The 12,653-nt window shown below is 42.3% G+C and overlaps 1 protein-coding gene across 5 annotated transcripts in view; it reads right to left on the minus strand.

The window, feature by feature from the left end:
• WDFY3 (WD repeat and FYVE domain containing 3) overlaps positions 1-12,653 on the minus strand; it is a 655,707-nt gene that overhangs the window by 166,617 nt on the left and 476,437 nt on the right. For all 5 annotated transcript variants that reach the window (XM_030190597.1, XM_030190598.1, XM_030190593.1 and 2 more), the window contains one exon: positions 7,307-7,384. In XM_030190597.1, the coding sequence (XP_030046457.1) occupies positions 7,307-7,384 (78 nt within the window). The remainder of the gene's footprint in view (positions 1-7,306; positions 7,385-12,653) is intronic.

The following is a 12,653-nucleotide window of genomic DNA, read 5'->3' on the forward strand; positions in this document are numbered from 1 at the left end:
CATGAGCGAGGGCGGGCCGTGGGGCCAGGTAAGATAGGTCATTTACACTCAGCAAGTTACAGTGAAAACAAATAATATTTATTAAAGGTGTCTGGAAAGGGCTCTTGTTCACTTCACAGGAAAGGAGGAATCAATACTCAAAACTAGTTCTGCATATAGAACAGTGCCTTCGGGTAGCCTGCTCCTGCAGGGCCACAGTATACATGAGTATTGTTCTCTTGTCAGTCCTGAATCCAGAGATACCAGCACAATCTCTAGCAGGCACACAAACTCTTCAAGGCTCCAAGCTGAACTTGGCCTACCTGAACATAGTGGTTGTAGTTCCTCGGCTTTAGGGTGGGCACTGCTGCTTCCCTCTGGGCCTCTTTATCCTACCTCTGGCCCATCCTTTTACACTTCCTGGTTCATGCCCTCTTGGCTCTACTCTACCCGTCCTATGTCACTCCCCCCTTTGGCAGGACTAGTGGTTTAAGGTGGCCCCGACACTGTGAGGGAGTGCTCTTAAGGAGAAGTGGCAGTGTCCTATGGACTTCCTCACATATCCTCCTCCTCAGCTTAACCATGCCTGGTTGAGTACCTGCCACCATCATCCAGGGTTCCTGAAACTGTCCCAGGTAAATCCAGAAGCTCACCCCAGATAGGCAAGGCTCCAAAGCATAAGAATATAGAAGGGGCAAATAAGTCATAGTAGCTATTGGGCCCTCCCACACCGAGTTCGACATCCATCTGGATGATTCTCTGGCATACAGCACCAGTCACAGTAGTAGGCATCAAAGCAGAGGCTCTTCATCTGACAGGTGGCAGAATTTCCTGTCAGCATCCAGGAGAGACAAGTCCCCCTTCTCTACTTCAACCTCATCACTGTTTTCCTCAGTTTCTTTGAAGTGATCAACCAGCTCAACAACCTCTGGGTCAGAATCAAGGACATCCTGGTTGTCTGCAGCAAACCTCGTATCAAGGGCATTATCCTCCTCCATATTGGTCTCTTGTCCTGAGGTTAAATGCAACAACCTGTCAAGGTTCATGGGCATCATGAGTTCAGCTTCAAAGACATGCTTTATTACTTGCGTAAGCCTATGGTCCACAGGTGGCTCGCTGATTTTTACTTGCCAGAAGGCTTCAAAAACTCCAACCCAGATCTGTAATTCAAGGGGGATACGGCCGGGGCAGTCGTCATGGCCCTAACCAGCCGCTTCTAGTTCCAATCTAACCTGCTGGCCGGTTGGGTTGTTGAAATCTTCAGCAATAGAAAGCGTTGGTCTGGGTGTACAGCTAACTCTTTTGCCATGGCCCCAGGGTCTCATGAACTCCCAAGGAGGCCTTGGCCAGTTGATTCTAGCTGTGTGTTGGTGATAGGTAGGCTGCCTAGCCTTCCTGGCAGTGGTGGTGTCTTCACTTTCCACTCTTTAGTTTGTGTCTCCACACTGTAGCTCTGTGGCATCTCCAGGATAAGGGTGACCACAGAGGATACTGGTTCCTCTCCGCAGCCCTCATCAGAGCCAGCAGCTGGCATCAGAATGGATCTTCTCCCCAACCTTTGATGTCCAATAGGGCTTGTCTTGCTAATTAAATCACTGGACTTCCTCCTGATAGCTGTCCCAGTTCTCTCATTGCCATGGTTCCCCGTCGCCACAGGCGTCTGCCTATAAGCAAGCTTGGCCCATCGAACCCTGTGACCTGGCAGGACTCTGATCGCTCGGGTTCTCATCCTCAGTATCAGGCAGATCACCTTTCTGGAGAGTTTCCTTGAGTTGGCTAGTTAAGTCCTCCAAGCCCTTTACACATCACACTGATACTTCTGTGGGTCAGATGAGCATGGGCCTGCACTAGATGTTCACGCAGGACCCATGTGCCACTGTCCAGCTCTGCTACTTTCCCCTGAAATTCTTCAGCTTGTAGCTGTAGTGCGGTATTCATGCCGGCCAGCAACTGGAGTCATTCTAGAACCGTATTACAGCTTCACCAGTTTCCCATTAGTCGCCCATGCAGCTTGGAGTACTGCCACAGGGGTACTTGTGCCTGTCAGTTCTTGTTCCAAAAGCTTAGGTTCCCCCTTGACATTCTCGTATCAATCCTTGTTTGCCCAGGCGATCTCTTTAGCTTCCTGTAATTCCTTGAGCAGTTCTTTGGCCTACTCCAGTGGAACCTTCTGGGAAGGTCTCATGGTAATTAGTTTCTCTTCTCATTGGGTCATCCCTGCCGTGGGTTTCCAAATCACGTTTTAACTCTGTAGTTTCCCCCTCCTGTTTCTGGGATCCCAACAGGACTTTTGGGAGTTTGGATTCCAACTGCCTTATTTCTTCAGCCTGTTGGCTCAATAGTTTCCAGCAACCCTTTCCAAAGCATCACAGATGGACCGGTTCCACCATAAATTTTTCATTTTGCTGTATAAGGGCTCTCGGGCTGTGTTCGTATTCCTTCATTTCTCGCTCCTACTTCCTAGCCGGTTCTGACCTTCGGCCAGGAGAACGTGGAGAGATTCCTTCTCTTCCCTCAGTCTCCATATACAGTGGGGGAAATAAGTATTTGATCCCTTGCTGATTTTGTAAGTTTGCCCACTGACAAAGACATGAGCAGCCCATAATTGAAGGGTAGGTTATTGGTAACAGTGAGAGATAGCACATCACAAATTAAATCCGGAAAATCACATTGTGGAAAGTATATGAATTTATTTGCATTCTGCAGAGGGAAATAAGTATTTAATCCCTCTGGCAAACAAGACCTAATACTTGGTGGCAAAACCCTTGTTGGCAAGCACAGCGGTCAGACGTCTTCTGTAGTTGATGATGAGGTTTGCACACATGTCAGGAGGAATTTTGGTCCACTCCTCTTTGCAGATCATCTCTAAATCATTAAGAGTTCTGGGCTGTCGCTTGGCAACTCGCAGCTTCAGCTCCCTCCATAAGTTTTCAATGGGATTAAGGTCTGGTGACTGGCTAGGCCACTCCATGACCCTAATGTGCTTCTTCCTGAGCCACTCCTTTGTTGCCTTGGCTGTATGTTTTGGGTCATTGTCGTGCTGGAAGACCCAGCCACGACCCATTTTTAAGGCCCTGGCGGAGGGAAGGAGGTTGTCACTCAGAATTGTACGGTACATGGCCCCATCCATTCTCCCATTGATGCGGTGAAGTAGTCCTGTGCCCTTAGCAGAGAAACACCCCCAAAACATAACATTTCCACCTCCATGCTTGACAGTGGGGATGGTGTTCTTTGGGTCATAGGCAGCATTTCTCTTCCTCCAAACACGGCGAGTTGAGTTCATGCCAAAGAGCTCAATTTTTGTCTCATCTGACCACAGCACCTTCTCCCAATCACTCTCGGCATCATCCAGGTGTTCACTGGCAAACTTCAGACGGGCCGTCACATGTGCCTTCCGGAGCAGGGGGACCTTGCGGGCACTGCAGGATTGCAATCCGTTATGTCGTAATGTGTTACCAATGGTTTTCGTGGTGACAGTGGTCCCAGCTGCCTTGAGATCATTGACAAGTTCCCCCCTTGTAGTTGTAGGCTGATTTCTAACCTTCCTCATGATCAAGGATACCCCACGAGGTGAGATTTTGCGTGGAGCCCCAGATCTTTGTCGATTGACAGTCATTTTGTACTTCTTCCATTTTCTTACTATGGCACCAACAGTTGTCTCCTTCTCGCCCAGCGTCTTACTGATGGTTTTGTAGCCCATTCCAGCCTTGTGCAGGTGTATGATCTTGTCCCTGACATCCTTAGACAGCTCCTTGCTCTTGGTCATTTTGTAGAGGTTAGAGTCTGACTGATTCACTGAGTCTGTGGACAGGTGTCTTTCATACAGGTGACCATTGCCGACAGCTGTCTGTCATGCAGGTAACGAGTTGATTTGGAGCATCTACCTGGTCTGTAGGGGCCAGATCTCTTACTGGTTGGTGGGGGATCAAATACTTATTTCCCTCTGCAGAATGCAAATAAATTCATATACTTTCCACAATGTGATTTTCCGGATTTAATTTGTGATGTGCTATCTCTCACTGTTACCAATAACCTACCCTTCAATTATGGGCTGCTCATGTCTTTGTCAGTGGGCAAACTTACAAAATCAGCAAGGGATCAAATACTTATTTCCCCCACTGTACATCCAGTTGCTTACTCTAAATCAGCAATATAGTGGTTAGTCCCCCCCCCATGCAATAGTGACCTGAGGGTCAGTCTTGAACTCCCACTGGCTGACCCAGGAAAGGATCCTTCTTCCTCCTATGAGTGATACACAATGGTTAACAAACAATCCAGGGCCTCTAACTTTGCCCCTTATCTGTGAGGCAATCTTCCCCCATTCCACACAGGCAGACTATCTAAAGGGGCTTCATCAACTAAATTCAGAGGTTAGGGTTTAGGTAGTTTTGAGTTCTCTGTATCCTCACTGGGACTTTCCTTCTTCTTCAAGCCAGCAGTTAGCTGGGAAATTTCAGTCCAAAAAAACTAGGTAGGAAAACCACAGCAAAATCACTACCTAAAACTGAGCCTGCCCGACTGATGTTTTGATGAATACTGGAGCTGTAGGATATTGTCTCTGGTCCTCATGTACGCATGACAGTTTCACAGTTCGTTCATCGTTCATGTGGAATCAGTTGGCCAATCCCCTCCAAATGAGGGCCCGCGCACTGCCGGAGTCTATCAGTGCCGCTTGGGGGAGTTCCCATTTAATTCAACTTGTAGCACACAGCTCTGTCTCTTATGTGGGGATGTCTCCACAAAACGGCAAAAATGAGAGGCTACCGTGATCACTTCCATGTTGTCTTCATCTACCTCTGAACAGCTACTGAATTATAAGGAACAATGGTGGACTTTTCAATTACAGACACTACAAGACCAAAGGACTGAATGCAGAATTGGAATAGTGGTCTCTTGTCTGATTGGGCAGTTTCTGTGAGCGACTTTCTGTCCAACCTATCAGGATGGGTTTTTTCTAGCCTATCAGGATGAGGTGCTATGTACCAGCTGATTGCTATAATTCTAGCAGAAGAGACGCTGTCGCCATCTTCCTGCTGTTGGAGGAAGTATTACAGCAATGTGACTGTGAGTTTTGTCACCTTTGAAGAAAGAAATATTTGTTACTTGTGGATGTTCTACTAATTTTTAGTTTTTATCTTTTAGCGGACCTCTACCTAAATGAAGTTATTGAAACCTGGCCATGTTGGCAGGGGCTCTGAGATTGACATTTTGAAAGCTAATTAGCACATTATACATATAATTCTTTAAAAATTAGATCAAATGACAAAAGAAAGTAGCAGCACAATATATGTATAATTCTTTAAAAACTGGATCAAATGACGAAAAGGCAGCGAATGCAATTGAAAAAGTTATATGCCTTCAGCTAGCCAAACTTCTGAGGATGGTGACCCTCACGCCACATACTGAGCCTGAGAATCCCACCACGCTGCCACAAAAAAAGGAGGACAGGTCTGTCACAAAACAACTAGCCACCCGCCTGGGGTTACCCCGCAGCCACTTAGAGGGTCTATCCCCAGCATAGCTCAGGTCTGCCTACACCTGCCACTTGTGCTGTACACTAGCACCCTCCTCCCACCGACTGGGTCACTACCGTCTCTAGGCAAGTCTCCCACTCTCAAATTATCCCCAGTGGTTTCTAGGTTACTGGGGCCAAACTCCCAGTGGTCCCACAGTTCCCTCAAAGCACTCACAGACCCAACACAAAAACCACCAGGATTCTTTACCAGTCCAGACAGGCAGAGGCAATAAACTGTAAAAGAATGTTTATTGTCTTTAAAAATTGAACAATGAACCAAAAGAAGTGCAATCAGCAAACAATAACAGGTAACTGAAATATGGATCAATTATAACACTAACTAAACATTTGCTTACTTTCTGAAAAGTACCTGAGAAGATCAGGATAAACAACTGTTTGTTTACTGAGCCTCAGCAAAGAGATCCTGCTCTCTTTTCTTCCAGGCTAGGACTGGAGGCAAAATCAGGACACTCTAAAGGAAATGAGTTCCTGGGCCAGTCAGAGCCCAGTCAACAAGATTTAAAAGTATACTGCTGCATGCTTCCTGCTTGGGTTAAAGAAAAAGAACATCCAGTTCCTTGTAACAGCTTTACAGCAAAGAAACACCAACTGCTGGCCAAATAGGAGAAATACACTTAATCAAGGACATAATCAAGGCAGGAAAATATCAAATACATTTTATAAACTCAAAACACAGTTTCCACACAAAATCGTTACGAGAAGTGTAAGAGGTAGAACGCAGGTCCTCAGGTAATGTGAACCAGAATTCAACAGCTTGGTAACCAAAAGATGTTTCTGGAATTTTCTTATGCTTAATGCCAACAAAGAAAAGTGTTAGAGAAAATAATCTCTTGTTCTTGAGGATCTCTTGAAAGGAAAAACCACCAAGTTTAACACATATTCTGGACTGATTCCATTAAACGTTTTAAACATTAAACTAATTATATGGTCTTGTACAGGTAACCAGTGTAGAGAAATCAGGACTGAAGTAATACCATCATGACTCTATAAACAGAATATGTGTCTGGTAGTTGTGTTCTGTAGGATCTGTAATTTAGTTCATAATGTAACAGTGATAAGACATATACTGACTGTTACAGTAATCTAAAAAGGACAATGTCAGAACCTGAACTAATACAACAAAATGTTTTTTTTGTCAAGGTAATGATAAATATTACGTAACAATCAAAGCTTGCTTGCAGGCAGCAGTGAAGATCTACTGACTATGAGTGTATCTAATGATTTTTGCTACTATTGGTTGAGGTTGGTCTACCCTATGTCATGCCATTTTCACGGTACATGATGTGCTCTATTTTGAAGATAAGGTTAAGCATTTTTGGTAGTAGCTGTTCCAAATAGGCCATCACATTTTGACCTTCAGTTTCTTCTGCCAAGTCTAATAGGTGAATAGTATTACTTTGATTTCATTTGGCCATATCCTCTATGCCTTCTTGTAGTTGCATGATCATCTTGGGTTTGAGCATCTTGTTTCTTAAGCTTGAACACTTTCTTTTCAAACATGTTAATTTTCTGCTGCAACAATTGCAATTGCCTACTTTTCGATATCACAAGAGGCCTCCAGTTGCTGCTCCATATTCAAAAGAACCTTTTATAATACACTTGGGAAACATCCCAACTTGAACGTCCCAATTCCTACCTAGATGTCCTATGCAAATGGGGCTTCACTAGTAGAAAGCTGGTTGTATCTTACCCTGGTTTAATAATAATAATACTAATAATAAAACATACTAAGATATATGTATATAAAGCAAAAAAAAAACATAAGTAAAATAAAAATAATTCAGTTTTTACCTCCTGATATTCTTTATATTGCATGTCCACCAAGTCTCGAACCACAGCGATGTGAGTGAACATCCACTGTGAAATTTCCTGTGGAGCAAAAGTAAATAGTTCAGTCACTGTCTTACAACTGTATCATGCCAACATATGGCAGAAGTGTATTTATCTGTTTTTACTGAACATCAAAAGAAAAGTGCAGAGAGGACTACAGATGCTGGCTCTTATACCCAACAGTCCTATAACGACAAACTACAATGTATTTTATATTAACAAACATGCAAATTTAAACCCCAAGTACCCTAACCTATACCCCCCCCCCCCCCCAAAAAAAAAAAAATCTTTAACAAAGAAAAAGTAAAAGAGAGCATCCCACTATCAAGAAAACAAAATCGACCTAGCACCAAGAGCTGTTTGTTTAACAAACAAATTCAAGCTTTGGGAGACAAAGTTGACCAACATAGTTCCTATGCTGTTTGAGATTCTTTTCACTGTACCTCTCTTTTCACATCTACTCCTAGGTGCTCCATAGTTAATAATGAAGTCATCTGCATTCTTCATTGAGAAACTGTAGGAGCTACAGAACATTTTTATGTTTCAACATTTTTATTGATGACATTGTCAAACATAATTCACTTTAGATTTTCTTAATACACATCAGTTCAATCAGATTTAAGCTACCAGTGAATCATTTAACTACGACAATTATCAATCTTTTCTTGTTTTTTTAAAACCCCCTCCCCCCACCCGCCCAATATGTTTCAACATTTCAACAGTTTAACAATTGTGTCTCAGCATCAAACAACTTCAACCAATCCTTAACACAGTAACTTCTGCAATTACTTCCTTACACTTCCTCCATCCCTATATATCTTCCCCCCTTCCTCCCTCCCCTCTTCCCCCCACCCCTTACCCCCTATTACCATGTTCCAATATTACTATCACTATGTGTTTGTCTGTCCACTACAACAAATTAAGCCCCAGCTCTTCGCCCTCTGCTACAGTGTATCTATGTATACACCCCAGATTTTAAGGAATTTGTTTTTCTTTTTAGGTGATCTATTTAATTTCCTTCGCCTCCCACATCATCAGCTGATGAACAAGATTTCGCCAGTGCCAAAATTCCAGCCCCGTATCAGCCATCCAATATGTCAATATACATTTACTTGTTAGTAAATTAAGTTTACGAAACAGCATGGTTTCTTCCGGTGTTGTCCCTCTGAATGACCCAGGTTTATCTAGCAGTAGTTGCACTGCTGTTCCTGTTACATCTCGACCCAATAGGTTTGACATATAATTAGTGGTTTTCCCCCAAAATTGCCTAATTATCCTGCACCCCCAAAAAGCATGATAGAATGTATTATATGTTCTGCCACAGCGTTTGCATGTTGTTGAGTTCACCCCCCCCCCCAAAAAAAAAAAATTTTGCTAGCTGCGTTTGGGCCATATATGCACGGTGTATCACCCTATACGCACATTCCCTATATTGTGCTCCACTAATCAGTTTGGGAATCCCTTTCAAGTGCTGAGTAATGTTCCATGTTACCAGACTAACTCCTAAGTCTTCTTCCCATCGGCCCTTCAACTGCGTGAACATGTTAGGGGTCGTATTTTGCCAAAGTGCCCCATGTAAGCCTGATATAGATGGTTCTTCGTCCGATATTTCCTCAAAATGTTTTTTCAATTTCTCCCTCGGTTTCTGTGCCAGTCTGTCCGGGCTTATAGAATCAATATAATGTTTCAATTGGTAGTGGGCATTCACATCCCCCCACCCAGCGTTATCCCTACTCAGCAGCTGTTCCAGAGGTTTAATTTCCCCATTTTCCATTACCACATCCCCTATACACACCAGTCCCAGTGCTTCCCAACGTTGGAACGTGTTGTTTTCCACACCCGGCCTAAACATAGGGTTTCCTCGGATAGTCATTAATTCTGTTGCTTCATCCCCTATGCCTAATATGCCATTTAAACACCGTAACGCCTTCAGCAAGGGCCGCAGCAGTACACTGCTTTTGTATTTTAGTGGGACCCATTGAGTATCTAATTGTATGAGGGATTGCAACCTATATGGGTGGAAGAAGGCGCTCTCCATGTTTATTGGTGTATAGTATGTGGAAGCAAAGACCCAGTCCTGAACGTGTCTTAACAAACAGGCCATGTTATAAAATTTCATGTTGGGCAATTCCATTCGTGTTTCCAACCTCCCATCAACAATTGATACTGCATCTTTGCCTTCTTATTCGCCCAACAGAATTTCACTACCATCCCATAAAATGCTTTTAAATCTTTACCCATCAAATTACAGAACATTAAAAAAAAAAAAAAAAAGTTATATATGCAGTTTTCACAGTCATTTCAACAACTACTTGAAAAGAGAAAATCGGGTACACAAGAAACAACAGCAGCAACGCAAAAAAAAAAAAAACACAGACACACAAACATTAGGAATATTCTACACATTCTTTCCTACTTAGTTTTCAAACATACAAGGAGATCAATATTTAAAAAATGGAATAAATATCAGGAAATTACAGGTACCCAAAAGAAAAGTCAAGCTGTATCTTCACATAAAATTCAATCAACCAAGAATTATTGGTGTAACTCATCGTCCTACATGACAGACCTAGATATTTCACCACCACCAAATTAGAGACACTAACATTTGGGAAAGTCCATAACTACTTTTTATCACCAAAAACATATCTATGATCAGATTAACAACACATTTACATGGACATCAGAAAAAAAAAGGCTGTGATAAGAGCAAAAACATCTTAACATACTGAAAGAAATGCCTGTGTCTTGGTCCATGTTACAAGCAGATTCTACGGTCCACAACAAGTTATTCTTATGTTGAAAGAGGGTGAGTTCAGTTTATTTGTTACATTTGTATCCCACATTTTCCCACCTACTTGAAGGCTCAATGTGGCTTACATGGTAACGTAGAGGCGATCGCCAATACCGGTTATAACAAATACAAAGTGTGGTAGAGGTAAAGTAAAGTTCATGTGTGACAAATACATTGGGGAATCGTAAGAAGAAGAAGTTAGGTAATGTCCATTATGTCCAGTATGAGCTTTGGTTTTGTTGTGTTGCTGGGTTAAGGCATTTAAGTTGGATCGTTTGGGTATGCCTTTTTGAACAAGTTAGTTTTTAGTAATTTCCGGAATTTCAGGTGGTTATATGTTGTTTTCACGGCTTTTGGTAATGCGTTCCATAGTTGTGTGCTTATATAGGAGAAGCTGGATGCATAGGTTGATTTATATTTTAGTCCTTTGCAGCTTGGGTAATGGAGATTTAGGTATGTTCATGTTGATCTTGATGTGTTTCTGGTTGGTAGGTCTATGAGGTCTGTCATGTATCCCGGGGCTTCTCCGTAAATGATGTTGTGAACCAGGGTGCAGATTTTGAACGCGATGCATTCTTTGATTGGGAGCCAGTGCAGTTTTTCTCGTAGGGGTTTGGCTCTTTCGAATTTCGCTTTTCCAAATATAAGTTTGGCTGCTGTGTTTTGAGCAGTTTGGCGTTTCTTTATGATTTGTTCTTTGCATCCCGCATAGATACCGTTACAGTAGTCTAGATGGCTTAGTACCATAGATTGTACCAGGTTGCGAAATATTTCTCTCAGGAAAAAAGGTTTCACTCATTTGAGCTTCCACATTGAGTGGAACATTTTCTTCATTGTAGTATGCACATGGCTCTCTAGTGTGAGGTTTCAGTCGATTATGACACCGAGAATTTTCAGGCTGAGATGGGGAGGGTGTAGTCTGAGGTGGTTATTGTTATATTGGGATGAGAGGATGAGACTGTGTTTTTTTCTGTATTAAGTTTATGTTCATTACTTCTATACTGCCTGCAAGACAAAGCTATTAAAGTGGTATACAATCAGGTATACAGTATCATAGTAAATGATGACAGATAAAGACCTGAACGGTCCATCCAGTCTGCCCAATGGTCACACTCATTAATTCAGGATTAAACCAACAATGAATGTGATATAAAATACTTGATCATGGTCTTTCTTTGGCATTCCTGGGACATAGACTATAGAAGTCTGCCCGACACTGTCCTTACATTCCAACTACTGGAGTTGCTATCAAAGCCCATTCCAGCCTATCCAAATTTGTCTTGTCATTTGCAGGATAGAGACTGTAAAAGACTGCCTAGATTGTCCTCACATTCCAGCTACTGAAGTTGCTGTCGAAGCCCTTTTCAGCCATATATGAGACACAGACTGTACAAGTCTGCCTGACACCAGCCGTAGTTCTTCACCATCTAAGCGCCATTCGAAACATCCACACACATGAAGCCATTTAAGTTTTGGGGTTTTTAAACCATCAATTTTCTAATTAGAAATCCTCTGTGTTTATCCCACACCTTTTTGAATTCCTTCACATTTTTTGTCTCTACCATCTCTCCTGGGAGGGTACAGTTCCAATTCTTGACTTTGTGCAAGATTTAAAGTGCTAAAACAAAGCCCCTACCCAGGGTCTCAAAAGCTTCTGGTGGAATTTACAAAGCCTCAGGAAAGTATTTCTTTAACATTTAACATGGCAATATGGAGGGGAATTTTCATGAAGTTTAAGAACTTATGGTTCAGGTATCTTGCCTGTTTTTCTAATGCCTTTGGTTTAATGTTTGCAGATTCACGATCATTGACTACCAGAGAACTGGCCAACTTCAGAAACCTTTTCAGAATTACTTTACTATATCTATTCCCACACAACTGATCCCCCAAAATGTTAAAAATCCTATATTCATCAACATCAAATGCAGCATCTTTTCTGGGCACTCTAGAACACCTCTGAAAGTTTTATCAGAGTCAACAGGTAATGAGCTTTTGTTTAAAATGGAGGCATGATCAGTGACAATGATAAGGTCGACACTGCTCAAGTCAAGAAAATTAATAAGAAAAATGCCATTCTCTGTACTCTTACTAGATTATTCCTTTGATTCTGATTTATAATATCTGCCACCTGACAACATTTCTACCTAAACCTTGCCTATACATCTTATACATCATACTTAGCTTCCCAAAAATAAAGCACTGAACAGAGAAGTTAGATCACACTTTAATCAGAGACTCAAAAGTGTTGGTATTCAAAAAGTATATCCAGTTTTTTTTTCTTTTTAGGAGTTAGCATGGACAAAACCCAGGATTTAATAATCAATTTCCCTCACTGGCTAGATTTTGTCCAGCCAACTCTTTAGTTAGAAAAAATTTAACTGGATAGTAAGAGGGCGTTGGAGGCTATTCCCAGTGAAGCTCTACCTGGCCAGAATTGATATTCAGCACAGGTCTGAAAAAGTTAGGTAAACAAGTCAGTTCACACAAAAGGCTGCACTAAAAGCTATCCTGATA

This window comes from Microcaecilia unicolor, chromosome 2 (genome assembly GCF_901765095.1).
Source record: "Microcaecilia unicolor chromosome 2, aMicUni1.1, whole genome shotgun sequence".
Classification (NCBI taxonomy): Eukaryota; Metazoa; Chordata; class Amphibia; order Gymnophiona; family Siphonopidae; genus Microcaecilia; species Microcaecilia unicolor.